Here is a 26,012-nt window from a genome sequence, read left to right on the forward strand (position 1 = left end):
CAGAATAAAACACACTAAGTAATAGATCCCGTTCTAATAAGGCTTGTGCATTCAAGGACATGTGTACCAACATGAAAAAACCAAATTTGAAGTGTCAGGTATTCCCGGGAGAGTTTAAATTATAAATTCCGGGTACTTATTTTACACAATGTATGTATATAGTCTCTTAAAAGTATATTTTTGTCACTACCAAGCTACAATAGAAAGAATTATGAAATCAGTGTTACTTCGACAGAAGAGTATGCTTGCCCTAAAAAATATTGTATTATATATTTGGCTGATAATTTCGTGCACTTTCAATATACGGCTGCAATTCTTCGTGCTTTACAAAAAGCGGAAAAAAGTACACCCCTGAACAATCATGTCGAACATGTTTCTTTTTTTCGGATTTTAAGTTTTTCTTTATACCCTCGACATTTACAGTCGGATCTTAAAGTATGATATAAAGAAGACAATTTTTTCCAAAGTTCATTGGCTTCGGGTATTCTAGCATTCTAGTAGATCGGCAAGTAGGTGAAATGGTTCAAGTGCCAGTCTGGCACTCCCCAAGTAGCACTGAAGCGCCGTTTTGATACCATTATGAGATTTCCGATAGGCAGATATCTACAGCCAGCCAGCGCTGTTGATACAACGATGATTGAGAGAAGATTGATGGGATTTAGGTTGGCGCACTGTCCCAGGCTGTCGAAGAAAGGAGGAACCAGTGAACTTAATCGACTGCCTGCCAAACCCGGACATTTCCAGAGAAACGGAAACATTACTCAACGGTCTCTTTCTCTGAAAGGGCGCCACAGCTTCGGCAATGGGGGTTAAATGCTAACCATAGCTTTTCCGCTTGTGTGCCGATCGTCCAGTGATCGGTAAATACAGTTACGAGTTTGGAAATTGAATGGCGAGGAGTCCAAAGGACTTTCTGAGTCGTATCGTATTGGGGCCAAATTGTTCTCGAAATTGCACATGAAGAACTGGAACTCCATCGTTTCTGCGCTTTCCTGAGAAAAATTTGTGCAGTTTCCCTTTAACAACTGTCAGGGGGATACCGATGACCGGGTAGGAGGTCTCTGAGGTCAATTCAGTCCCCTTCCTCGAAAGCTTATCAGCAATTTCATTTCCCTCTATGTTCCCATGTCCTGGAACCCAGATCAGAGAAATGTTACCAGCACACCCAAGAGATGTGATCTCCTCCTTACAGTAGTTTACTAATTTCGTTCTGCACTTTGGCGTCGTTAGAGCCTTAATCGCGGCTTGACTATCGGAGAAAATGTTAATATCTCCCTCGCTCCCGCGTTCTCTAAGCATTTTGCATGCCTGTAGGATCGCAAAGACTTCTGCTTGAAAAACACTAGCAGTATTCGGCAGTTTAAAGGAGATAGATAAATTGGCTGATTTAAATAAAACCCCTGCTCCGACTCCCGATTCCATCTAGGAACTATCAGTGAAGGCAGAGGTGCAAGCTTCGGTGCAAACTTCACAGGATCATTTATGTAGTCAATCTTCATTTACTTTCAATGGAAAATCTGCATTCTAGTACTTAAGTTAATTAAAGCTCACGAAAAATAAGTTAATTTTTGTTAAGTTGCATATCTTCGACATTTGTGATGGGGTCTAAGAGTATGTTAGATTTCTATTCTCTCTTCTCTTTTCTCTCTATGGCATTCGTTTTTCCTGTAAAATCAATGCTTGGAATTAGTCTGGAAGTCGGTACGTTCTCAAATATATATCGTGGATTTGTCAGTTGCCTGAAGTCGTTCAACTTTTGTTTCAACGCTTTTGCTACCCCGAGGATATTTTGCTTACGATGGACTCAGATCCGCTAATACATTTAGATGGCTGTACAAATATTGTAGCAGCACGCAGAGAGCAATGGGATCCATTCGTCAAATGTTCGCATTACTATCAGTTCTTCTGTTAAGACTAACAGGAAGACCTACCTTTGCAAAATAAATTATCAAATTGCCAAGTTGGCATAAGGAAAACCTTCAGTTGATTCAGTTTCTTTGCTAAATTTAATTATTTTCACATCATCACGTTGCCAATATCGAAACGATGAGTGTTTTGTTCATGCAGTTCGTGAGTCTGCGTGGTGGTAACCGGCAATGCATGGACCACATGTTATTTAAGCGCGAGCACCGGCAGAAGTACAGCCAATCGCACTAAAAATTGATCCATTCTTCTTCTTCTTCTTAATTGGCGCGATAACCGCTTACGCGATTTTGGCCGAGTTTAACAAAGCGCGCCAGTCGTTTCTTTCTCGTGCTAACCGGCGCCAATTGGACACACCAAGTGAAGCCAAGTCCTTCTCCACCTGATCTTTCCAACGCAGAGGAGGCCTTCCTCTTCCTCTACTACCACCAGCTGGTGTCGCATCGAATACTTTCAAAGCCGGAGCGTTTGTATCCATTCGGACGACATGACCCCGCCAACGTAGCCGCTGGATCTTTATTCGCTGCGCTATGTCTATGTCGTCGTAAAGCTCATACAGCTCATCGTTCCATTGATTCAATTGATCCATTAGAACTTTAATTAAAAAAAATTTATATTTGATTTTTCTTTTATTTTTTTTTTTTTTAATTTTTAAAAGTGTCGAGGATCTCTTAGGCAAGTACTGGAACGGGATACTTGGGGTCAACGATCTTTTGTAACAAACAAAAATTTTGTGATCGAGGCAAAAACATCAATCCCTCATTCTCTACTATAAATGCCGCAGACATGACGAAAAATGTAACAAAGGCGACTCCCACGTTCGACAAAAATGTTTTGTGTTTTTCAATACCAAATATGTTTGACTGAGGGTGTATTAATTAATTGGTGAGAATTGGCAAACCCAATTTATTTTCCAACTCTAGTATATCTGTATTCTATGTTGTTTTTGGGCTTGGAAATGATATCGGAAAGCCAGAAGACTCCAAAGCGAACTGTCTGAATAAAATTCCTCTTTTTATGCTTAATCTGCTACTACATAGAAATACCAAGTTTCATTGGGCTACACTAAGCGTTATTATTTCATTCGCTTGCCACGATTGTCTGTAATTCTTGACAAGTTTATGAAATCATTTATTGGCATACTGGCCAATATAAACAAACATTTACTCTAAAGCCTCTAAGCCGTCCAACTGAAGCCAATAAATAAATCAACACGTGTTTTAATAGTTTATTAATAGTTTTAATATGTTTCCTTCTTAATTTTTTTTTTTAATTTTTGGTTTTAGTTCTGTTTTTAGTTTATTTTTTGAATTTAATTTTTTTATCATTTATTTTTAATTATTGATTTTAGTTCGTTTTTGTTTTAATTTTTTTACTAACTTTTTCTTAGAGCTTGAACAATTGAAATAGCTATGGCAAGCCTACAAGAGAGTTTAACTGTAAATTGTTTGCCAGCTAAGCTGTGGATTTCATACTTAAATTATAAATCACTTGCACACTGAAAAACAGTTTACTTCCACAAACCGACCTTGCTACGCAATCTACTGATGCCTCAAAATTCGCTGTAACATTCGAGAAGTTTATTTAGAACTTTCAAATTTACACTTTTTCGTTACTCTTTTCCAATCAATTTTAAAGCCAATGCTTTAAACGATAATTGATTGCGCTCGACCGTTCAAATCAATTTATTTTATGAAACTGTGCTTTTATTGAGCTGAAATAATTGATTTGGCAATAAATATGCGAAAATATTCTGATTAATAGATAGGGATAAAGGGAGATGGAGAAAGCGAGAGAGTGATGCAAGCGCAGTTAATTCTAATACTCTCATTTGCTCATCTTCTCTGGCAGTTTTCGCATCTATTAAGCTACTCCTTGAAGGAATATATTATTTATTGGGTATGCCGTCCCCGTTCCTTCGCCCCAAAAGAACCGTTTGTACTACGTGAAGCTTTCTCTTTTGAATGCAAAAATTGTTTGTATTGATTCGCAGCTCAGAAGATTTGTGTCAGTTTGTCTTCATGTGAAAATGTTATAAGGTTATCGCCTATTTCTTAATCTGAAATGATTGCACTCACTTGAATGCAGTCGCCACCGATGCACATACATACATATTCACACATACTTATGCAAATAAATATAAAATATGTGGTGCATTCGTTTACCCCGTCAGGGGAAAAAATGATCAAAAATCAACGGGAATTTTGAGCCACTTCAAATTTACATTTTATTATGCTACAGTTAAAAAACAAAAAATAAATAATTGGCGCGTACACTTCTGGTAGCTGCTTGGCCGAGCTCCTCCTCCTATTTGTGGTGTGCGTCTCGATGTTGTTCCACAAATGGAGCGACCTACAGTTTCAAGCCGACTCCGAACGGCAGATATTTTTATGAGGAACTTTTTCATGGCAGAAATACACTCGGAGGTTTGCCATTGCCTGCCGAGGGGCGACCGCTATCAGAAAAATGTTTTTATTAATTTTGCTTTCACCGAGATTCGAACCAACGATCTCTCTGTGAATTCCGAATGGTAATCACGCACCAAACGGTTCGGCTACGGCCACAGTTTAGTGGGTTATAAAACTGCGCGTGACTACCATTCGGAAGTGCACAGGTTCGAATTTGGAGATGATAGAAAAAGTTGATTGTAATAGCAACCGACCCACGTAAGCAATGATAAACGTCCGAGTGTATCTCTTCCGTACGAAGCTCCTCATACAAGCCAGTTGTCGTTCGGAGTCGGTTCTAAACTGTAGGACCCTCCATAAATAGCAGAAGGAGTCGTGCTAAAATCAAACAAATTATATGTAAAAAATGATATCATTTAAATGTCCACCATGACTACGTCTACAGGTAACATCCGCCAAATTGTCGCCGTCGATTTATAAGAATGTTGCCTTATTGTTGAGTTGTCGAAATTTCGATGTTGAAGTTTGTTCAGCAACATTTTGCGCTACAGCAACAATATTCTCAGCACAACGTCCTGTTTGTGGTCTGCCAGTCTAACTGCCTTTTTCTATTCTGAAAATAAACAGTTTCTTTGAATTTTTTTCACCAACCTCTGAATTGTCCAATTATTCGGCCGATTATTTCCACCAAAAATCACGAATTTTTGCGAAATGTTGTTCTTAAAGATCGACCATTTTCATGTTAATTTTCAATCATTTTAACGCGTTGTTCTATCGTATAAAACTGTACATTTGTCTACTTGACAACTATCAAAGATAGCATAAAAAAAGTTACCGTCTACGAATTATTCACTACGTCAGGCGTTACTTTTAAAGGAGCCTTTATACATACCCTAATATCGTAAAAATGACGTTCTCATATGAAAATTTTTATTTTGAATTTTAGTGCAGCCTGAGCTCAGACCGATGCATACCGTACCGAATACCGAAAAAACCGGCCTTTTCTCGAAAACACATTTTTGAAATCGACTCGACTCGTAACTCAAACCAATGTGAGCGAATCCACCTGAAATTTGATATAAATATTGTTTGTTTTTATAAACAATTTATTTTTGTGTTTTTGTTTTTTGTTTGCTTTTCTTTATTGTTTTGTTGTTAATTTGGTTTGAAAAAAAAAACACGCCCTGGTTGCAAACATAGAATTGATCTATTCTATGCCCTTGCGGATATCGGTGCAAACCTTTTGGATGGCCTCTAAGAACGCAAAACGTTTTCCTTTAATGGCCAAATGCAATTTTCCGAAAGAAGTCACAGGGAGCCATGTCAGGCGAATACGGTGAGTGAATGATGGTTAAAATGCGATTTCTGGTCAAAACATCAGTTAAAAGAGTGGATCGATGAGATGGTGCATTCTCATGCAATAAGCGCCAGGTTCCTGCGTCGCGATATTCAGGGCGAGTTCGACGAATGCGATGCAGCAAACACTTCAAAACGCCAAGATAGTAAATTACATTGACGGTTTGGCCCGTTTTCTTGGAATCGTAAAAACAAATGAGCATCGACTTTTTGACTTCTCCAAACGCGATTTTTTGGATGGTGGCTCGCCTGGGGCCTTCCATTCGCCATTTTGACGCTTAGTTTCAGGTTCATGTTGTAAGCACCACCTTTCATCACCAGTTACAATCTTGTAAAGGAAGTTTTTGTCCTTTCTTGCCTCTTTAATGAGGTCTTTCGAATGTTGAATTCTGAGCAATTTTTGGTCCTCAGTTAACTTGTGCGGAATGAAACGTGCACAGACCTTTCGTAATCCCAAATGGTCAGTTAAAATGCCATAAATCGATGTTTTGGAGATATCCAACTCCGATTTCATGAATTTCAGCGATGATTTCGGTTAATTTTTAATAAATTTACGAACAATTTCGATGGAGTTTTCGGTGATTACTGAGTTTGGGACCATATTCATTGCCATTTATGTCCTCGCAACCATCCCCGAAACGTGTAAACCCCTAATGAACTCTGGCACGAGATAGACAATCATCGCCATAAACTTTTTTCATCAGTTCAAATGTTTCGGTAAACGTTTTACCGATTTGAAAACAAAATTTGATATCAGCCTTTTGTTCGAAACTCATTTTTGTACCGATGACACAAACATCCTGACACTTAAAACGCAATAACTTCGCTTCTACTGAACCGAATGTCACCAAGCTTTCACTGAAAGTCAGCTAGAGATGTAACTTCCAACTAGGCTTACCACATCCCAAAAGCCAGCCAGCTTGACACTCACCTAAAATGAGCTTGATTTCAAAAAAAATATCTTGATAATTAAAATAACGCACTCGTATAAATGAGCAAAAACACTGCTAAATTTTATTAAAAAAAACAATAAAAACATAACAAATTATACAAAAACTTAAAAAAACAAAAACGTATTACAATTAAATATACGTCAAATAACATAAACATCCCATAATTAATTCACATTTAACTATATCAATTTTTCCACACATACTTTGTACTTTTAGTAACAGACGCAACCAGTTCTGTTCCTTTAGGCGTTAGCAAAAATTTTTGAATATTTTTACAATTTTCATGAAAGTTTTGTCTTATCAACAATTCAGCCTTTATAAGGTCAAATGCCATTCTATTCCTTTCTTTAGAATATAAATTGTTTAATGTACTAAAAGTTCTTTCACAAAAAGCATTACTAATTGGAATAGAAAAAATAAATGAGATCAATTTAAATATATTTATCAAGTTATTTTTATCACATTTTTTGAAAAAGTAAAACCATATTTTGTCAATCGGAATATCTTTTGGCAATTGATCAAGCACTTCTCGAAGGCAGCATTATTCTGTATATAACATGTCATTATCAATAGAATTTGATATCTGTAAAATTTTTGGAAGCTCTGCTAATGTATCCCATGACAAAAGAGATTGTTTCCGATTTAAAATTGATATGTGTTTGTAAATAGGTTCATCTCCGAAATCATATCGTTGCTCCAAGTATGAAATAGTATTTGTTAAAAATTGATTTGCTCCTAATTTGAATGCTTGAACATCATTGTTTGAAATATTTTAAAAAGTAACCAAAACTCTACTTCCATAAAAACAATCCTTTCTTCGGCTTTGAAGACTATTTAAAAGTTTACTCATTTAGCTGTGAAGTTCCATTATTGTACAAAAATCATTTTCAAGCGCTAGTATAGCTGATTGAAATTCATGCATTACATTATGAATAAAATACAACTGCGCCTCTGATAATCCTTCACAAATGCACTCTTCATCCGTATTATTTAGTTCAGTATTTGACATTCCATATGATACAAATTTCCAGATTTCTTTTCTGCAGTTGTTTTTCCCCTTTTGCAAAAAGTACCTTTAACCGCAGACCAAGAATGTAATAATCGGTCAATTGCAGGCAAAAGGAAAAGCCATCGAGTGGGAACATGCCGAAGTAGATGCTTGTATTCGATACATGCAAACTCAAAACATTCCTTTAACTTTTCATTTGAAAAAGCTGATGAGCTAAATTCACTGAAGGTTTTAATCACAATGTTTTCTACGTCGACATAAAGCATCGATAAAGCATTGAATGCACTTTTGATGCAGTTATTTATTACATGGCAATTGCAATTTGCCTTAATAATTTTCTGGTTTACATCTTTAAGTTTTTTAAATACGGAATTATGAACACCGTAATTAACTGCCGCATTATCAGCACTGTTTGCTGCAATTTACTGAATGTTAATGTTATTTTCAGTTGTTTTTATATATTTTCTGATGTATTCCTGTTTCAGCATCGAAATATTGAACGGCGTATGGATACGTTTTCACGTTTCCAATATTTGATGCGTCGCTGCTTACCGAAAAGTAAAAACTTTCTTTTACTCGTAATGCTTCAGCTACTTTTTCTCGTGCGTATGGTGCCAATACGTTGCGTGTTATGGCTGCTGCTCTGGTACGGCCACAACTTATTTTATGAGCTATTTTACTGTCGCAAAATATTGAAGAACTTAGTTTTAATTGACAGTCAAGGCTGTTATAACGAAGCCCGTGAACAACATTGTGAAAAACGCGCATTAGTTCAGCTCTGGATATGTGTGAATCCTCCTTTGAGTCTGCCGGAACAGTGAAGTTTATCATGCTGAGTGACAATTTTTGAGACAATGCTAATTTCATATGCCGTTTTGCTTGGGCATGTTTGCGTAATGCTCGACTTCTTTCATATTTTATAGAAATATCAATTTGGCAAAATTTGCAAAATGCGGTATAATCTTTTTTTTAATCCATTTGCAATATTCTGTTTCTTAAATCCATCTATCGCAGAGTGTTGTATACCTTCCTTTTTTTTTGAAGTTCCGGCATCTTCGTTATTTTCCATGGTAAATGAACGACACAAGGCTCATATATTGTAACAATATTCATTTAAATTCTAAACGAATATAACATTAAACAATTTAAGTTAACTATACACATCAGAAAAATTTACGCTTAATTTAAATCAGCTGTTTAATGTTGTATTTTTTAGTGATGGGCAAACCAAGCAATAAGTCAATGATGAGTTAGGGAGGAAATTACAAGTGTTGATACTTTTTTGGTTATCGATTGCAATGAATTATTGATATTGGGCAAAAAATAAGAATTCGTTTTTGGGTTTGGTGTTTAACAAATGATGATACATATTTTTTAATATTGAATTTTTTTAATTTTAAAATTAACTGGATAAATTATATTTCATCTTGACACGTGACAGGACCTAAGAAATCTTAACAATCAAGCTCATTGCAGACCATGTGGCAACCCTACTTCCAACGCACCAACTCATTAAAAGAATGGCACTATCAAAAACATTTTTATGACGCCAGTCTTGTTTATTTTGGACTTCACCTAGTATAAGTACTGAAGATAGCATTTTTGGTCCAGTCCGTCATAAGTGCGTACGCTTCAAGTAGCGATGATTTTTTATACATATGTGCTTTACTTACGGATTGAGTTTCCACTGCACACTAAATTAATTTGTTTTTTGTTTCGTAATAAAAATTAATTGTTTTTACAATATGGATTTCTTTATTACTTCTTTAGCACCGCTTTTTGTGAAAATCTAATTTAGTGTTTTTCATCTTGCACGATTTTTAAAGTTTTGGAACATATCGCGAAATTTATCATATGTCGCATGAATTTTTTAAACTTTTTTTGTGCAAGTGTAAAAACAGAGTTGGCTGTACCTTATCTCTGTCGACAGAAATTTGATAAATGGGATTAGGATTCGAGACCTAATAAATTGTCTGTGGGATAGAAAAAATGTGCATATAGCAGCTGCCAATTAGGTAAAATGAAATATTTTCCATTTGATTTTTTTTTTAATATTTTTTTTATTTGAAAATTCTGGTCTCATTGTTAAAAAATAAAAATTGTTGTTTGGCCATACGATGTACGTTGAAAAAGCTGTCAGCCCTCAAAAAATTGTCTTCCAAAACAAGGTACATATGTCGCTGGCGATACGGATTCCGGCACTCACAGGTGTCTCAAGTCAAAATGGGAAAAAGGTTCTTGTTCATTGACAATTGACAATTGACAAAATGGCGGTCGTTCAAATATGGAAAACCATTTTTTTACCATTTTTTTTACTTTAAAGGTCCGAAAAAAAGATTAAATTTTTTTTTTTCCAAATTATCGTAGTTTCTACGATAACGACATCAATTCTACATCATTTGAATTTTATTTAGTCAAAATCGGTTCAGTAGAACCGGCTAGATCTGTGTCACCAGCTTGAAAAACGTGGTTTCGAGAAAAACGTTCCTGGTTTTGTAAAGATTTCAACCCCTAAATTTGAGCACATGTATATACGTGTGTACATCTGCTTATATTATATTTATGTTTGTTTTTGTATATGCAACTAGCTTTGCAGTTTTGCTTCCTCAAACCAAACTAAATGTTTGTGTAACAATTTCAATTCATGCTTTGTTTTGCCTGAAAACTAATTTTGAAGTTTTGCTGTAGTGGTTGCGTCACAAAAATGTCTAAATCTACGTAAATATTCGGCAAATATCGAATTTTTTTTTCGTCAAAGGAGGCGAGGGCCTATAGGTACAAATAATGATTTTTCACACTCAACTCTTTTTTTATTTAGTAAGAAAGTTATGCAAAAATAAATTGGATGATTAATATTGCTCCACCTTGTATGCAAGTAGTTTCTTTTAATCATATTAGTACTTCGTTTAACAGCTAACTGCTGCGAATATTATTTATTTGATACCACGAATGGTAGAAACAAGATTGCGCCCCACAGAGAGTGCGTGACGTCAGTTTTGCCAAGTTGTGCAGTGTTGCCAACCATTTGCTCTTCGCAATAAATTTGGTGCTTCTTTATATATCAAAATGTGAAAATTTTTAAGTTGGTGTTTGTTTCTTATTTTTAATTTAAAACTACCGAAAATATAAATTCAAAAAAACTTTATTATTAAACAAAAGAATGTTAAAAAAGGTCACTCTGAGAAGATTTTGATGTTAATGAAAATTTGTTGGTTCTTATAAAATTTGATATTTTAAAAGTGTAAATTTAATTTTTACTCCTTTTAAGTTTACACTTCTACAATTTTTCGTCGATTCAGACAAGCTTAGGCTTAAAATGTAGGCGACAAAATTGTCTTTCAGAAAACCTATCTTATGTCGATATAACAAATTTTTTTGTTCCAGAAAAAAGTTAATAAACTTTGATAATTAGTAAAAAACGTCAAAAATGCCTTGTTTTTAACTTTCAACAGCTGTTTTGCGAAAACTACGACTTCCATTGACACGAATTATATATTGCCATGTAAGTTATATGTGTGTGCCTTTCGAAATTTATGCACTTCAAAGAAATGGCGCGCACTGTTTTTGAGAGGTAATAACTGCACTATTGTCCAAAAACAGGCTTTTTGGGAATATCTCGAAAACCGTTCTTTGAAAAAAAAAAAATACCAGTCTAACGATTAGACGCGATAGAAGTGAAACCTTCCGTAAAACAAACTGAGAGAGAATGAGACGAAAGCAGCATTAGGGGCGGGATAATTATAGGTTCATTATAATATTGCTATAAAGTTCATATTTTATTTTCTTCATTTTATTATTATTCATCTTCAATGTTTTCAATTTCAACAAATGATACGAGTGGCTTATGATAGATAAAATATGATACAAATGCTTTGGTTTCGATGTTGTCAACATATCTTTGAAAAACCGCGTCAATGGTTGTTTTTGATCGTGCTGTCGATTCAGTGCGATTGTTACACATTTTTAAATTGAATGTTGTATTGAGAACGTCAATTAAAGGAACCGCTGTGTCCAATGCAAAATTTACGTTAAAATCGCCACTTAAAATCATTGGAACTTTATTGTAATCTTTTCTAAGTATCCGCGATACTTCTGGTGTATACTTTATTAAATTTTCGTGAATGAATTCCGTGATGCTATTTATTGATTTTTTTTTTGTCGATATTCACGACACTTTTCTGCATTATTTTTTGGCATAATTGCGGTAAATATTTAAAAATGAAAATATTTACGAATATAAAAATACACACGCGGTTGCTATTATGAGCGTCCCCAGCAAAACCTGCGTGACCGAAACTCTAACACAATTACATTTTTTTGAATGTTACAAACACATATGCACGCAGGTTTTGCTGGGGCGTGACCGAAACTCTAACACAATTACACATATGCACTCGTATTTGTTTGAAAATCGACTTTTTTTTTTGGTTCTCCGTCACCTTTGGAAAATGTGTAAACAGTAAGCAAACTTTATTCATATATTTTTCCTCATTTTTGCATTAGTAAAATTAAACAAACGCCGTAGCCGAATGGGTTGGTGCGTGACTACTATTCAGAATTCACAGAGAGAACGTCAGTTCGAATCTCGGTGAAAACACCAAAATTAAGGAAAACTATTTTTCTAATAGCGCTCACCCCTCAGCAGGCAATGGCAAAACACCGAGTGTATTTCTGCCATGAAAAAAAGCTCCTCATAAACATATCATAAAATAAAATAAAATAACTGTATAAAAAAAATTTTTTTCTTGTGATTCGAACCAAGAATTTTGGATCGGAAGCTCACATTGCTAGCCGCTCGGCTATCGCGCCATGCTGTCGGCGCTAGCCTAAAAGTTATTTAGTTCGTCGCTACGTTTATATGTAATATTCGTAGCCAAGAGTGTCGCTTTTTTCGTTTCACTTTTTCTCAAATCACTCCCAACGATTCTAAAGAAGTTTTCACTTCAATAAAAAATAAAATTCATTTGTGGTTTCAGCGACCTCAAATTAGTTTAAAAAACGCCTTTTGGTCGAGGACCATTTTTGGTGTAAACTAGTGCAATCAGTGATGCCATTTGTAAAAAAAGAGCGAAATTTCAATAATAGCTTTACATTTTTCCGAGCGGAACAAAAAATTCTATGAGCAAAGGCAGTGTACCTATTTTAATGACCATATGTGTACAATATACCCTATCGGATGATTTATAATATTTAGCAATGGCCCGATCATATCATCGGCCAATCATATTTGGCACTTGAGAATTAGAAATGCACAGGTCCATATCAAGACTTCCATCACTCAAAATCAATTTTTGTTATTTATTTAGTATTCAAGTTATTAGAAAACAAAATTGGATGATTAATGTTGTGCCACCTTATATGTGTGTAGATATATATGTGTATACGTGTGCATTTACTTATTTATCCTATTTTCTTGTTTTGCTTTCCGTGTTGTTAAACTCCAAAAATATGTGCCAAATACTTTCCATTACATGCCGAATGTGTTTATTTGTAGCTCATCAGTCCCATTGTGCTTAGGTATTCTAGAAAATTTATGAATCCAGTTAATACATACTTATTTAGCATTTTACTTTATCATTACTTTCACGGGCTTATCAGTGTGTCTTATTGCCATATGCGTATAAATTATATGGTTCCAATCACCCCAAGTGATGTATTTGAAGTTACGATTCAAGTTTCTATTAGTGTGTAAAAAATATAGCACGTATGTAATATAATCTAAGTACTCGTAAAGGGTGCTTACGGTAGTTGATGGCATGCATATATATAGCTATAACTTCCCGAGACCATTAGCTTTCTTTTGGCTCTCTTTCAGATAAGACATGAAGGACTACAACTTAACTCAAGAAATGAAGAGACATGCAGTTGTCGTTACTATATTAGAAATCCCTGAATTATAAATCTTTCATTCCTCCATAAGGTTCGCCGTGAATTGAAAATCTGTTGCCAAATGCAAAAAACATGAGGAAAATTCTGACACCGTCCGATCTGCAGAATTTATTCAACACGTGCGAGCGATCATTGACGAGGACCTCTCAAAATCAGCTAGGGCCCCTGCGAGTGAGCTCAATGTTTGTGAGGGTCTTATCCGTCGAGTTGTCCATGAAGATCTCCGGTATAAATTCTAAGTTTTGCGCAGAAGACAGTTTATGTCAGAGCAAAGACGAAAACTGCGAGTTATCTGATTAAAACGCCTTCTAAACAAAATGAAACACCCGGAAGCGGTTGAGATGTCATGGGTTTTTTCTGATGGAAAATTTTTTTTACCAAGCGCAAAAGACCAACCAATGGCTATGTGTCTATCTTATAAAGGTGCCAACCTGCAGAGGTACCAGTTGTCATGCACACGAAATTTCTAACCACTGTTATGGTTTTAGGGGCTGTGAGTAACAAAGAATATGCCATTGCCAACACACTTCTTCCTTACTCAAGGATTTCGAATTAACTCTGCTGCATATATAGAGGTTCCAGAGACAGTAGTGAAAGCCTCGATTGATAGTGTACGCAGTGAAAGTCCATAAATCTTTCAACAAGGCTCTGCTCCCTAACACAAAGCATTGGTTACACAAGGTTCTATGGGGTGTCAATCCAACAAGCATCCTCTTAACACCATTTCTTCTCTGAAGGATGCAGACCGTTATGGTCAATATGAATAAGGAGCATTTGATTCGGGCATGCACTCGGTTCCGGATCGGGATTGAGGAGGTTATTGATTGATTTTATGGATATGTAATAGGTTAATATCTTGTAAAAAAATCGTGAAGTTAGGAAAAGTTATGGTGGTAGTCGGTTTGTACGACCGACTCACTTAGACCTTATAGGTTCCCTGTGATACCATTGAAAACTTCTAGTCTCGCGGAATGCTTGCCAAATAGCCAATGATCGGTTATAAAAGCCACGACCTTCGAGAAATCCTCTCTTGAGACTATCTTTTGTCTTTTTCTTTGTGTTTATTTCCGGCCACATCAGCCTCGCTCTTTCGCATGTGCCTTCATTCGTGTGGTTTCATTAAATAAAAGCGAATTAGTTTTATTCTAAAGTTGTCCTGAAATACCCTACGCACCCTGTATATTCACAAAATTTACACTTTTCTTACCCAGTACCGCATGAAATTCCATCTGCTGGGTACCACCAACCAGTTAACAGTCGCTTAGCGCAAGTTTTCCAAAGCATAGTGTGAATATACTTATGAATGAATACTTGACCTGTGAGAGATGTAAGTTCGTCCCCTGCCGTACCTTCTGCTCCATGCACAGACATCAACTGATACTTCGCGTTCTCACTGGATATAACAAAATCCTTATAGAATTCATATGGACTTTCTCCAGTGCTTATACCCAATTGTATCCATAATTCGGTATTTTTATTTGGTAGCATCATTTTGTGTATAGCTTCAAGACCAATAAAGAAGTTACCATTTAAATTGCCGAAACCATTCTTGTACTCATTCCATTCTAGATCGAATGATAACGTTTCATCGATACGACGTTGTATGACAAGCCAAGCTTTACCTTTATTTGGATCAGGTAAACAATAGGCCGGCATAGTTAGGCTGCGTTCAGTTATTTCTAAAGCGTAAACACCACCGTTTTTTTCCACTGTATTGGAATTGATTGCTTCATCGCAGGAAGCTGAACGCTTACCTAACGGCTTTGAGTTAACTTTTACTACTTCGGCAGTAGCGCTTGGCAAAAAGGCTTGATATGAAAAGTCATCTGGATTTTCTGTCTTTGGTGAACCAACCGTCAATATCTCATTCGATTGGTTAAAGGAATGTTTTATTTCGTTGTGTGCTTGTTCGAAACTGGCAGTCGTTTGTTTCAATTGCTCAGCAAATTCTTTTATTTGTGTCTCAAGTTTTTCGTACTGTGTCTTTTCATTCATGTTCTGTTGAGCATTCCGAAGTTGCTGGTTGTCTTGTATTTTGTTCAGTAACTTCCACTCGAACAGTTGGATTTCTTTAGTAAACCAATCCCGTTGTGGCTTCATTGCGTGTTCGATTGTTTCTAGGTCAATCCATTGCTGTCTTATTTTATGAGTTTCCAGTTCCTCGCTAATAAATTTTTCCATTCTCATCCTCGTTTCCTGATTTTGTCTGCTGAGATCGCGTTCAATTGTGATGACAATGTTTCGAATATTCCGATTATCCTCAAGTAGGGTGTTGAGACTAAGAACAAATGAAGTAATTTGAAGGCAAATTTTGTTTTACTAATCATAATATAACTTTACTGAAAACATGGTTCTATTTGTTAAGGAAAGTATGAGTGACGCAACGTTTTGTAAAGAATTTGGAAAATTATGAAACGTTCCCGTAGCTGCTTCTATCACCTTCGTTGGCTTTCCCCGATAAGACTTTTAATACTGGTGACTTCATGGAGTAAATTTTCCAATAATCTCTCGCTTCCAAAGAGTAATGTGAAGGACTGAAAATAAAAATATAAATTACTAAAAATGTATGATAACGGCGACATTTGTCTCTTATATCTTACATCGCCTTCTTCGATCGCTGAGATTCCAATATCAGTCAATATAAGTGCGGAAATTAATATATGCACGAAATAAACGGATCTCAAAGTCATGTTAACTGAAAAGCTTTGTAGTCGAAGTTAAATTTGTCTCCACAAACATCTATTGAAAATCTACTTCTATATAAAGGGATGAAGATTTGTATCAAGACATAACAGAGAAGGTGATTAACAAAATATGTATATAGTGTCTTAAAAGTATATTTTTGTCACTATCAAGCTACAATAGGAATATTTATGAAATCAGTGTTACTCCTACAGAAGAGTATGCTTGCCCTAAAAAAATATTATATTATATATTTGGCTGATATATTTGGCTGATAATACACGGCTGCAATTCTTCGTACTTTATTAAGCATCTGAAATGTGTACATTAGACCGTATCGGAAAAAAATTGTGCCGTACACCCCTGAGCCTCAGTATTTCTGCAAGGTAATTGAACATGTTTCTTTTCTTTCCGAGCGTTGCGGTCGGTTTTAAATTTTTCTTTATACCCTCGAAATTTACAGTCGGATCGTAAAGTATGATATAAAGAAGACAATTTTTTCCAAAGTTCATTGGCTTCGGGTATTCTAGCATTCTAGTAGATAGGTGGGTAGGTGAAATAGTTCAAGTGCCAGTCTGGCACTCCCCAAGTAGCACTGAAGCGCCGTTTTGATACCATTATGAGATTTCCGATAGGCAGATATCTACAGCCAGCCAGCGCTGTTGATACAACGATGATTGAGAGAAGATTGATGGGATTTAGGTTGGCGCACTGTCCCAGGCTGTCGAAGAAAGGAGGAACCAGTGACCTTAATCGACTGCCTGAAACGGAAACATTACTCAACGGTCTCTTTCTCTGAAAGGTCGCCACAGCTTCTGCAATGAGAGTTAAATGGTAACCATAGCTTTTCCGCTTGTGTGTCGATCGTCCAGTGACCGGTAAACACAGCTACGAGTTTGGAAATTGAATGGCGAGGAGTCCAAAGGACTTTCTGAGTCGTATCGTATTGGGGCCAAATTGTTTTCGAAATTGCACATGAAGAAATGGAGCTCCATCGTTTCTGCGCTTTCCTGAGAAAAATTTGTGCAGTTTCCCTTTAACAACTGTCAGGGGGATACCGATGACCGGGTAGGAGGTCTCTGAGGTCAATTTAGTCCCCTTCCTCGAAGGCTTATCAGCAATTTCATTTCCCTCTATGTTTCCATGTCCTGGAACCCAGATCAGAGAAATGTTACCAGCACACCCAAGAGATGTGATCTCTTCCATACAGTAGTTTACTAATTTCGTTCTGCACTTTGGCGTCGTTAGAGCGCCTTGATCGCGGCTTGACTATCGGAGAAAATGTTAATATCTCCCTCGCTCCCGCGTTCCCTAAGCATTTTGCAGGCCTGCAGGATCACAAAGACTTCTGCTTGAAAAACACTAGCAGTATTCGGCAGTTTAAAGGAGATAGATAAATTGGCTGATTTAAATAAAACCCCTGCTCCGACTCCCTATTCCATCTAGGAACTATCAGTGAAGGCAGAGGTGCAAGCTTCGGTGCATACTTCAGAGGATCATTTCTGTAATCAATCTTCATTTACTTTCAATGGAAAATCTGCATTCTAGTACTTAAGTTAATTAAAGCTCGCGAAAAATAAGTTAATTTTTGCTAAGTTGCATATCTTCGACATTTGTGATGGGGTCTAAGAGTATGTTAGATTTCTATTCTCTCTTCTCTTTTCTCTCTATGGCATTCGTTTTTCCTGTAAAATCAATGCTTGTAATTAGTCTGGAAGTCGGTACGTTCTCAAATATATATCGTGGATTTGTTAGTTGGTGGAAGGCGTGCAACAACTGGGTTGTCATTAAAAAATATCGCGGATATTTTGCTTACCATGGACTCAGGGCCGCTAATACATTTAGATGGCTGTACAAAGATTGTAGCAGCACGCAGAGAGCAATGGGATCCATTCGTCAAATGTTCGCATTACTATCAGTTCTTCAGTTAAGACTAACAGGAAGACCTACCTTTGCAAAATAAATTATCAAATTGCCGAGTTGGCATAAGGAAAACCTTCAGTTGATTCAGTTTCTTTGCTAAATTTAATTATTTTCACATCATCACGTTGCCATTATCGAAACGATGAGTGTTTTGTTCATGCAGTTCGTGAGTCTGCGTGGTGGTAACCGGCAATGCATGGACCACATGTTATTTAAGCGCGAGCACCGAAAGAAGTACAGCCACTCGCACTAAAAATTGATCGATTGGAACTTTAATTAAAAAATAATTTATATTTGATTTTTCTTTTATTTTTTTTTTAATTTTTAAAAGTTGCGAGGATCTCTTAGGCAAGTACTGGAACGGGATACTTGGGGTCAACGATCGTTTGTAACAAACAAAAATTTTGTGATCGAAGCAAAAACATCAATCCCTCATTCTCTACTATAAATGCCGCAGACATGACGAAAAATGTAACAAAGGCGACTCCTCCGTTCGACAAAAATGTTTTGTGTTTTTCAATACCAAATATGTTTGACTGAAGGTGTATTAATTGGTGAGAACTGGCAAACCCAATTTATTTTCCAACTCTAGTATATCTGTATTCTATGTTGTTTTTGGGTTTGGAAATGATATCGGAAAGCCAGAAGACTCCAAAGCAAACTGTCTGAATAAAATTCCTCTTTTTATGTTTAATCTGCTATTAGAAATATCAAGTTTCATTGGGCTACACTAAGCGTTATTATTTCATTCGCTTGCCACGATTGTCTGTAATTCTTGACAAGCTTTTGAAATCATTTATTGGCATACTGGCCAATATAAACAAACATTTACTCTAAAGCCTGTAAGCCGTCCAACTGAAGCCAATAAATAAATCAACACGTGTTTTAATAGTTTATTAAAGTTTTGTATTTAAAATGTTTCCTTCTTAATTTTTGTTTTTTAATTTTTGGTTTTAGTTTTGTTTTTAGTTTATTTTTTTAATTAATTTAATTTTTTTATCATTTATTTTTAATTCTTGATTTTAGTTCGTTTTTGTTTTAATTTTTTTACTAATTTTTTCTTAGAGCTTGAACAATTGAAATAGCTATGGCAAGCCTACAAGAGAGTTTAACTGTAAATTGTTTGCCAACTAAGCTGTGGATTTCATACTTAAATTATAAATCACTTGCACACTGGAAAACAGTTTACTTCCACATACCGACCTTGCCACGCAATCTACTGATGCCTCAAAATTCGCTGTAACATTCGAGAAGTTTATTTAGAACTTTCAAATTTACACTTTTTCGTTACTCTTTCCCAATCAATTTTAAATCCAATGCTTTAAACGATAATTGATTGCGCTCGACCGTTCAAATCAATTTATTTTATAAAACTGTGCTTTTATTGAGCTGAAATAATTGATTTGGCAATAAATATGCGAAAATATTCTGAATAATAGATAGGGAGAAAGGGAGATGGAGAAAGCGAGAGAGTGATGCAAGCGCAGTTAATTCTAATACTCTCATTTGCTCATCTTCTCTGGCAGTTTTCGCATCTATTAAGCTACTCCTTGAAGGAATATATTATTTATTGGGTATGCCATCATCGTTCCTTCGCCCCAAAAGAACCGTTTGTACTACGTGAAGCTTTCTCTTTTGAATGCAAAAATTGTTTGTATTGAATCGGAGCGCAGAACATTTGTGTCAGTTTGTCTTCATGTGAAAATGTTTTGGGTTATTCGCCTATTTCTTAATCTGAAATGATTGCACTCACTTGAATGCAGTCGCCACCGATGCACATACGTACATATTCACACATACTTATGCAAATAAATATAAAATATGTGGTGCATTCGTTTACCCCGTCAGGGGAAAAAATGATCAAAAATCAACGAGAATTTTGAGCCACTTCAAATTTACATTTTATTATACTACAGTTTACTGGGTTATAAAACTGCGCGTGACTACCATTCGGAAGTGCACAGGTTCGAATTTGGAGATGATAGAAAAAGTTGTTTGTAATAGCAACCGACCCACGTAAGCAATGATAAACGTCCGAGTGTATCTCTTCCGTACGAAGCTCCTCATACAAGCCAGTTGTCGTTCGGAGTCGGTTCTAAACTGTAGGACCCTCCATAAATAGCAGAAGGAGTCGTGCTAAAATCAAACAAATTATATGTAAAAAATGATATCATTTAAATGTCCACCATGACTACGTCTACAGGTAACATCCGCCAAATTGTCGCCGTCGATTTATAAGAATGTTGCCTTATTGTTGAGTTGTCGAAATTTCGATGTTGAAGTTTGTTCAGCAACATTTTGCGCTACAGCAACAATATTCTCAGCACAACGTCCTGTTTGTGGTCTGCCAGTCTAACTGCCTTTTTCTATTCTGAAAATAAACAGTTTCTTTGAATTTTTTTCACCAACCTCTGAATTGTCCAATTATTCGGCCGATTATTTCCACCAAAAATCACGAATTTTTGCGAAATGTTGTTCTTAAAGATCGACCATTTTCATGTTAATTTTCAATCATTTTAACGCGTTGTTCTATCGTATAAAACTGTACATTTGTCTACTTGACAACTATCAAAGATAGCATAAAAAAAGTTACCGTCTACGAATTATTCACTACGTCAGGCGTTACTTTTAAAGGAGCCTTTATACATACCCTAATATCGTAAAAATGACGTTCTCATATGAAAATTTTTATTTTGAATTTTAGTGCAGCCTGAGCTCAGACCGATGCATACCGTACCGAATACCGAAAAAACCGGCCTTTTCTCGAAAACACATTTTTGAAATCGACTCGACTCGTAACTCAAACCAATGTGAGCGAATCCACCTGAAATTTGATATAAATATTGTTTGTTTTTATAAACAATTTATTTTTGTGTTTTTGTTTTTTGTTTGCTTTTGTTTATTGTTTTCTTGTTAATTTGGTTTGAAAAAAAAAAACACGCCCTGGTTGCAAACATAGAATTGATCTATTCTATGCCCTTCCGGATATCGGTACAAACCTTTTGGATGGCCTCTACGAACGCAAAACGTTTTCCTTTAATGGCCAAATGCAATTTTCCGAAAGAAGTCACAGGGAGCCATGTCAGGCGAATACGGTGAGTGAATGATGGTTAAAATGCGATTTCTGGTCAAAAAATCCGTTAAAAGAGTGGATCGATGAGATGGTGCATTCTCATGCAATAAGCGCCAGGTTCCTGCGTCGCGATATTCAGGGCGAGTTCGACGAATGCGATGCAGCAAACACTTCAAAACGCCAAGATAGTAAATTACATTGACGGTTTGGCCCGTTTTCTTGGAATCGTAAAAACAAATGAGCATCGACTTTTTGACTTCTCCAAACACGATTTTTTGGATGGTGGCTCGCCTGGGGCCTTCCATTCGCCATTTTGACGCTTAGTTTCAAGTTCATGTTGTAAGCACCACCTTTCATCACCAGTTACAATCTTGTAAAGGAAGTTTTTGTCCTTTCTCGCCTCTTTAATGAGGTCTTTCGAATTTTGAATTCTGAGCAATTTTTGGTCCTCAGTTAACTTGTGCGGAATGAAACGTGCACAGACCTTTCGTAATCCAAAATAGTCAGTTAAAATGCCATAAATCGATGTTTTGGAGATATTCAACTCGGATGTCATGAATTTCAACGATGATTTCGGTTCATTGTTAATAAATTTACGAACAATTTCGATGGAGTTTTCGGTGATTACTGATTTTGGGCGGTCCGTATGTTCATTGCCATTTGTGTCCTCACAACCATCCCCGAAACGTGTAAACCACTCATGAACTCTGGCACGCGATAGACAATCATCGCCATTAACTTTTTTCATCAATTCAAATGTTTCGGTAAACGTTTTACTCGAACTCATTCGAAACTCATTTTTGTACCGATGACACAAACATCCTGACACTTAAAACGCAATAACTTCGCTTCTACTGAACCGAATGTCACCAAGCTTTCACTGGAAGTCAGCTAGAGATGTAACTTCCAACTAGGCTTACCACATCCCAAAAGCCAGCCAGCTTGACACTCACCTAAAATGTGCTTGATTTGTTGCAAGAACATCATAACTCAAAGAGTTAGAAAATTTCAGAAAAACTACCTAAATTTACTGCTCTCGAATTTACTTTGCCTCTCTAGCAACAGAAAAAACTGCTTTGGAAATATTACAGCCAAGAAAGCAAAAGCTAAACTAAGAAATGTTTCTTCAGCCGGCCAGGTTTCCAAGTCGCTTGCTCTTCGATTGCAGCAGTCGCGTTTCAATCCTGTTGTAGATGTTGCTGTTATTGTTAGTATAGTAAATAGCGCCGCCACTGCAATAAAAGTAGACATTTTTGCTACTGCGGTTGTTGTTGTAACTGTCATTTTTCAAAGAATTATGTGCTTTGCCAACCCGTTGGTTTTTCAGAAACTTGTTGCTGTTGCTCTTTGTCGCGTTCTCGTGTGTCACTTTTATTGATAAATTTTATTGCAATTGATCTATGACGGTAGCCGGCACAAAAATAAATAAAAGGAGCCCCCATTTAGGTTTTATCGTTAGTGGTACAAAAATACTTTAAAGCCCTGGTCAGCAAGTCAATTTTGAGTGTTCTTGGGGTCAAACGGATAACTCACATTTACACACTCGTATATATCAAAATGAAACCTTTTTTGTTTCAATTGGGAATACATGGAATATGCCGAAAGATGCAGTAAGTTTCCACTTGCAACCTCCTCACACAACCTCCAGAATCCGCTGTGCTCCGTTGAGGATGCGCAAATCCTTTAAAATATGAAGTATTGAAATTTCGAACTAGGGATTATAGAATAAATGAAGTGTAAGTGGTTGGCCACGATTGCTCATTCCAGTGCTAATTTTTCATATTCCGGTTTTATTCCTAAACGCAATTAAGTCTTTCCGATCTCTGCTAAACCGCCTAGAAGTGTATCTGAAGCGCGTTTTTCGTAAAGCGCACAAAAAGAGCTAAATTAACTCTATTCTATCTCTTCTTCGTCTTTCTACCTTCACAGAAATTCTTATGCAGATCTTCACACCTAGCGGCTATAAGGCCAAAAGTTCAGTGCAATGTTGATATTTATATGAAAAGCCATAAATTCGTTTAACGTTTTTTCGAAGTTCGCCAAGCGTTGGTCAAAGAGAGCGCAATACTTTACTGGTATCGCGAATAGCCCGCCTGATGTTAGGAGCTATTTGTCTTATGAAAATCGTTCAATCGCCTTGTGAAAACAGAAAACTCACCGGCCCTATGAGTGAACTCGATTCAAACAGTCTTGACAGTCTTTCATCTACTTCGTTAAGTAGTTTGCGAAGCAGCATTTCGTTTCCGGAACCAGTACGAATTGACGCTGTGCTGTCGTAAAGAGTGTAAAGATCTTCGACATTTCTGAACACATTTCGAATTAATCGTTACCTCCTCTGATGGGTTTCGATCGCTGTCTGATTGTTTACGAAGACAGTAAGTTTTGAAGAAACGATATCCAAGTTTGCCGCCATGTCAATTGCAAAATTTTGCAGTAGTGTGGAAGTTTGCATGCTTTTCTCAAAGAAAGTTGCTATCGACACTGGATACTGTTAAAAAAGTCCCTTTTTGAGCCATCTGTGTAAATATTGTGCAGCTTGTGGATGCTTAGAATGATATGAGATTCACTGTGTGAGAGAAGTGAACGTCGAAGTTCTGTTCAAAGTCGACGTCTGTTATATTTTAGTCACAGTTTCTATTTGTTTTTGGTTTTGTTATATTTAATAAAAAGTAATAATAAAATAAATAATAAATTTGTAAGACTTAAATACTTATAAATTAGACTACTGAAAATCAATGTAAAATTAATTTCCCTTTCTGTTCTCCTTTCTTTTCAGGTAAGTTTACGAAAGCTTAAGAATACCACAAAGTACGTTTATGTGGATCACTGCTGAGAGATGATAGTCGTATGTCAAAGCTATTTGACAACGAAAAATATGTTCTTTCATAGCTCAGGTCAGTATAAAACAAATGTAAAAAGCGTTCCAGTATCGCACTTATCACTGAAGCAACCAAACTAAGTAGACAAACCCCAGCTACAGTCAGATGTTTGGGGTTAAAGCCTTCTCTATTAAGGGTAGTATCACACGCCCATTATTCCCAAAGTCTTTAGTTGAAAAATGTTTCGTGTAACAATTAAGCTTTGAATCTTTATAAAAATCCATATACAACTTAGGAATTACGAAACTTTAAATCTATAGTTTATTAAAAGTAGTTTATAGCAACGAATGCTTATCGTGAGGGTGTGTTTTTTAATGTTTCTGGCGTTTCCAATATACTCTTTCTCGACAGAAATGGATAATAATATCGAAAACATCAGTAATCTGATTTGATCTTGCATTTCCTTGGGTTTCTGAAGGCCAAACTATCGCTGAAGTCCCTGAAAGAAAAAGGAAAAAGCGACCCAAATTGTGGGAGTGAAAGTTAAAAGCTTCGTATAAAGTTTCATTTCGGCAAAAGATAACCATTAGTATAACGTCAGGCCATGAACGCCACGCCCACCTTCCAAGCAACGGTAATTTTTAGAAAAAGGCATATGTCTGTTATAAATAAAGCGAAGTTACTTCGCTTTGTTACCAATAATGAAGCCAAGTTATAAAAGTGGGTGGGAAAAAATGTATCTTTATAAGCACTTAATAAACCTCTTTCGGGCGTAGTACAAATAGTGCTCCCCCGCTCAATATCGGAAATCGCATTAAGACCTTGCCCACTTTTTATATATTTAGACCCAATTGTCGTCCGTCCCTCTTGTCTATGCGTTTGTTTGATTCCGAAAACAAACAGCCAGCTCTAGCTCCTGTGGAGCCCAGTAGTTGACGACCTGCTTCAGTTGCTGACAAACAACGGAATCCGCTTTCATGGATAAGCGGATGACGTTGTAATTATAGCGAGAGGTAGCCTCGAGAGCATTCTTTGCGACATAATGCAAAGAGTTTTAAACCTGACGAAAAGATGGTGTGTTGGGGTGGGTCTGGATATAAACCCGTCTAAAATAGCGGTCCCTTTCTTTCATCAGGAAAATAGTTTTATCAGGAATGAGAGAGATTAGTATGGATGGGATCGCTATGGGTTTGGTCAGCGAAGTTAAGTAACTTGGCCTTGTCCTGGATGCCAAGCTTAGCTGGAAGAGGCATGCTGACGGAACCTTGTCTACAGCAACAAATCTTTCATGATTTGGTAACGTCTAGCAGGAAAATCGTGAAGCGGTAGCCCAAGTATCTTGAAATGGATGTACATATTGATAATAAGACCAAGAATAACATATGAAGTGGTCGGTTGAGCATCGAGAGCCATTCTCTCGACAATGCTGGCAGTGCTTACCATGCGTGTGCATCACGGGGGCGATGGGGAGCTGACCTACAACTGCGATGGAGATGATGCTTGAGCTGACACCGCTTCATATAGTTATTCAGCAATCAGCCAGATGTACCGTGCTGAAATTACGAGGGAGGGCTTTGGGAGAGGAAAAGTTATATCATCTGAAAACATGGAGGTGCTAAGGCTGCAGTTCCCACTTTCCCAGCTACCCAGAGCTGATATCACTAAGGTAATCAAATTCGATAAGAAGTGCAGAATTTAATCAGACGATAAGTTAAACTGCATTTGAAAGGAAACTCTAGGAGTGTACCATGCACTGGCACAAAGAAGCCAGAAGGCATAGGCAAAGCTGAGCTCGAAGACCTCAGAAGGCGTAAGCGCTTGAATATACCGCCCCAGAACTAAGCGTTCTATGCCTTTGGGTAGTTTTCCAAACATCTTACAAGCGGAGGTGCATGCCATCTGTCTATGTGGTGAGACTAACTCAGACAGAAACTTCCGGAATGAGCGAATTGCCATTCTGAGCGACAGTTAGTTTCT

General features: G+C 36.7%; 2 protein-coding genes across 4 annotated transcripts in view; both read right to left on the bottom strand.

Moving 5' to 3' along the window:
- LOC129240087 (angiopoietin-2-like) overlaps positions 1–3,621 on the bottom strand; it is a 7,920-nt gene extending 4,299 nt beyond the window's left edge. The window contains exon 1 of the mRNA XM_054875578.1: positions 3,452–3,621. The gene's annotated coding sequence lies outside the window, so the exon portion shown is untranslated. The remainder of the gene's footprint in view (positions 1–3,451) is intronic.
- Positions 3,622–12,911: 9,290 nt separating this feature from the next.
- On the bottom strand, positions 12,912–19,595 carry LOC129240089 (microfibril-associated glycoprotein 4-like). Of its 3 annotated transcripts, none has more exons than XM_054875591.1 (6): positions 19,347–19,595; positions 16,139–16,294; positions 15,879–16,072; positions 14,746–15,816; positions 13,237–13,327; positions 12,912–13,171 (listed from the first exon to the last, which is right to left on the bottom strand). In XM_054875591.1, exons 4-6 carry the CDS (start codon positions 15,723–15,725, stop codon positions 13,163–13,165), a joined length of 1,080 nt encoding a protein of 359 aa, XP_054731566.1. In that variant the 5' UTR covers positions 15,726–15,816; positions 15,879–16,072; positions 16,139–16,294; positions 19,347–19,595; the 3' UTR covers positions 12,912–13,162. The 3 variants fall into 3 exon arrangements, with proteins under 3 accessions (XP_054731566.1, XP_054731564.1, XP_054731565.1); XM_054875589.1 differs by having other exon boundaries at positions 13,231–13,327; positions 19,347–19,589; XM_054875590.1 differs by having other exon boundaries at positions 13,231–13,327; positions 19,343–19,589.
- Between the last annotated feature and the right edge of the window lie 6,417 nt (positions 19,596–26,012).

The sequence above is a fragment of the Anastrepha obliqua genome, chromosome 3, assembly GCF_027943255.1.
Source record: "Anastrepha obliqua isolate idAnaObli1 chromosome 3, idAnaObli1_1.0, whole genome shotgun sequence".
Classification (NCBI taxonomy): domain Eukaryota; kingdom Metazoa; phylum Arthropoda; class Insecta; order Diptera; family Tephritidae; genus Anastrepha; species Anastrepha obliqua.

Excerpts from the sequence above, each read along its gene's own strand:
- LOC129240089 (XM_054875589.1), bottom strand. The coding sequence starts at position 15,725 with ATGAGAATGGAAAAATTTATTAGCGAGGAACTGGAAACTCATAAAATA. Across the intron at positions 13,328-14,745 it reads GGAATTTCATGCGGTACTGG|AAACTTGAATCGTAACTTCA; the intron begins GTAAGAAAAGTG and ends ACACACTAATAG.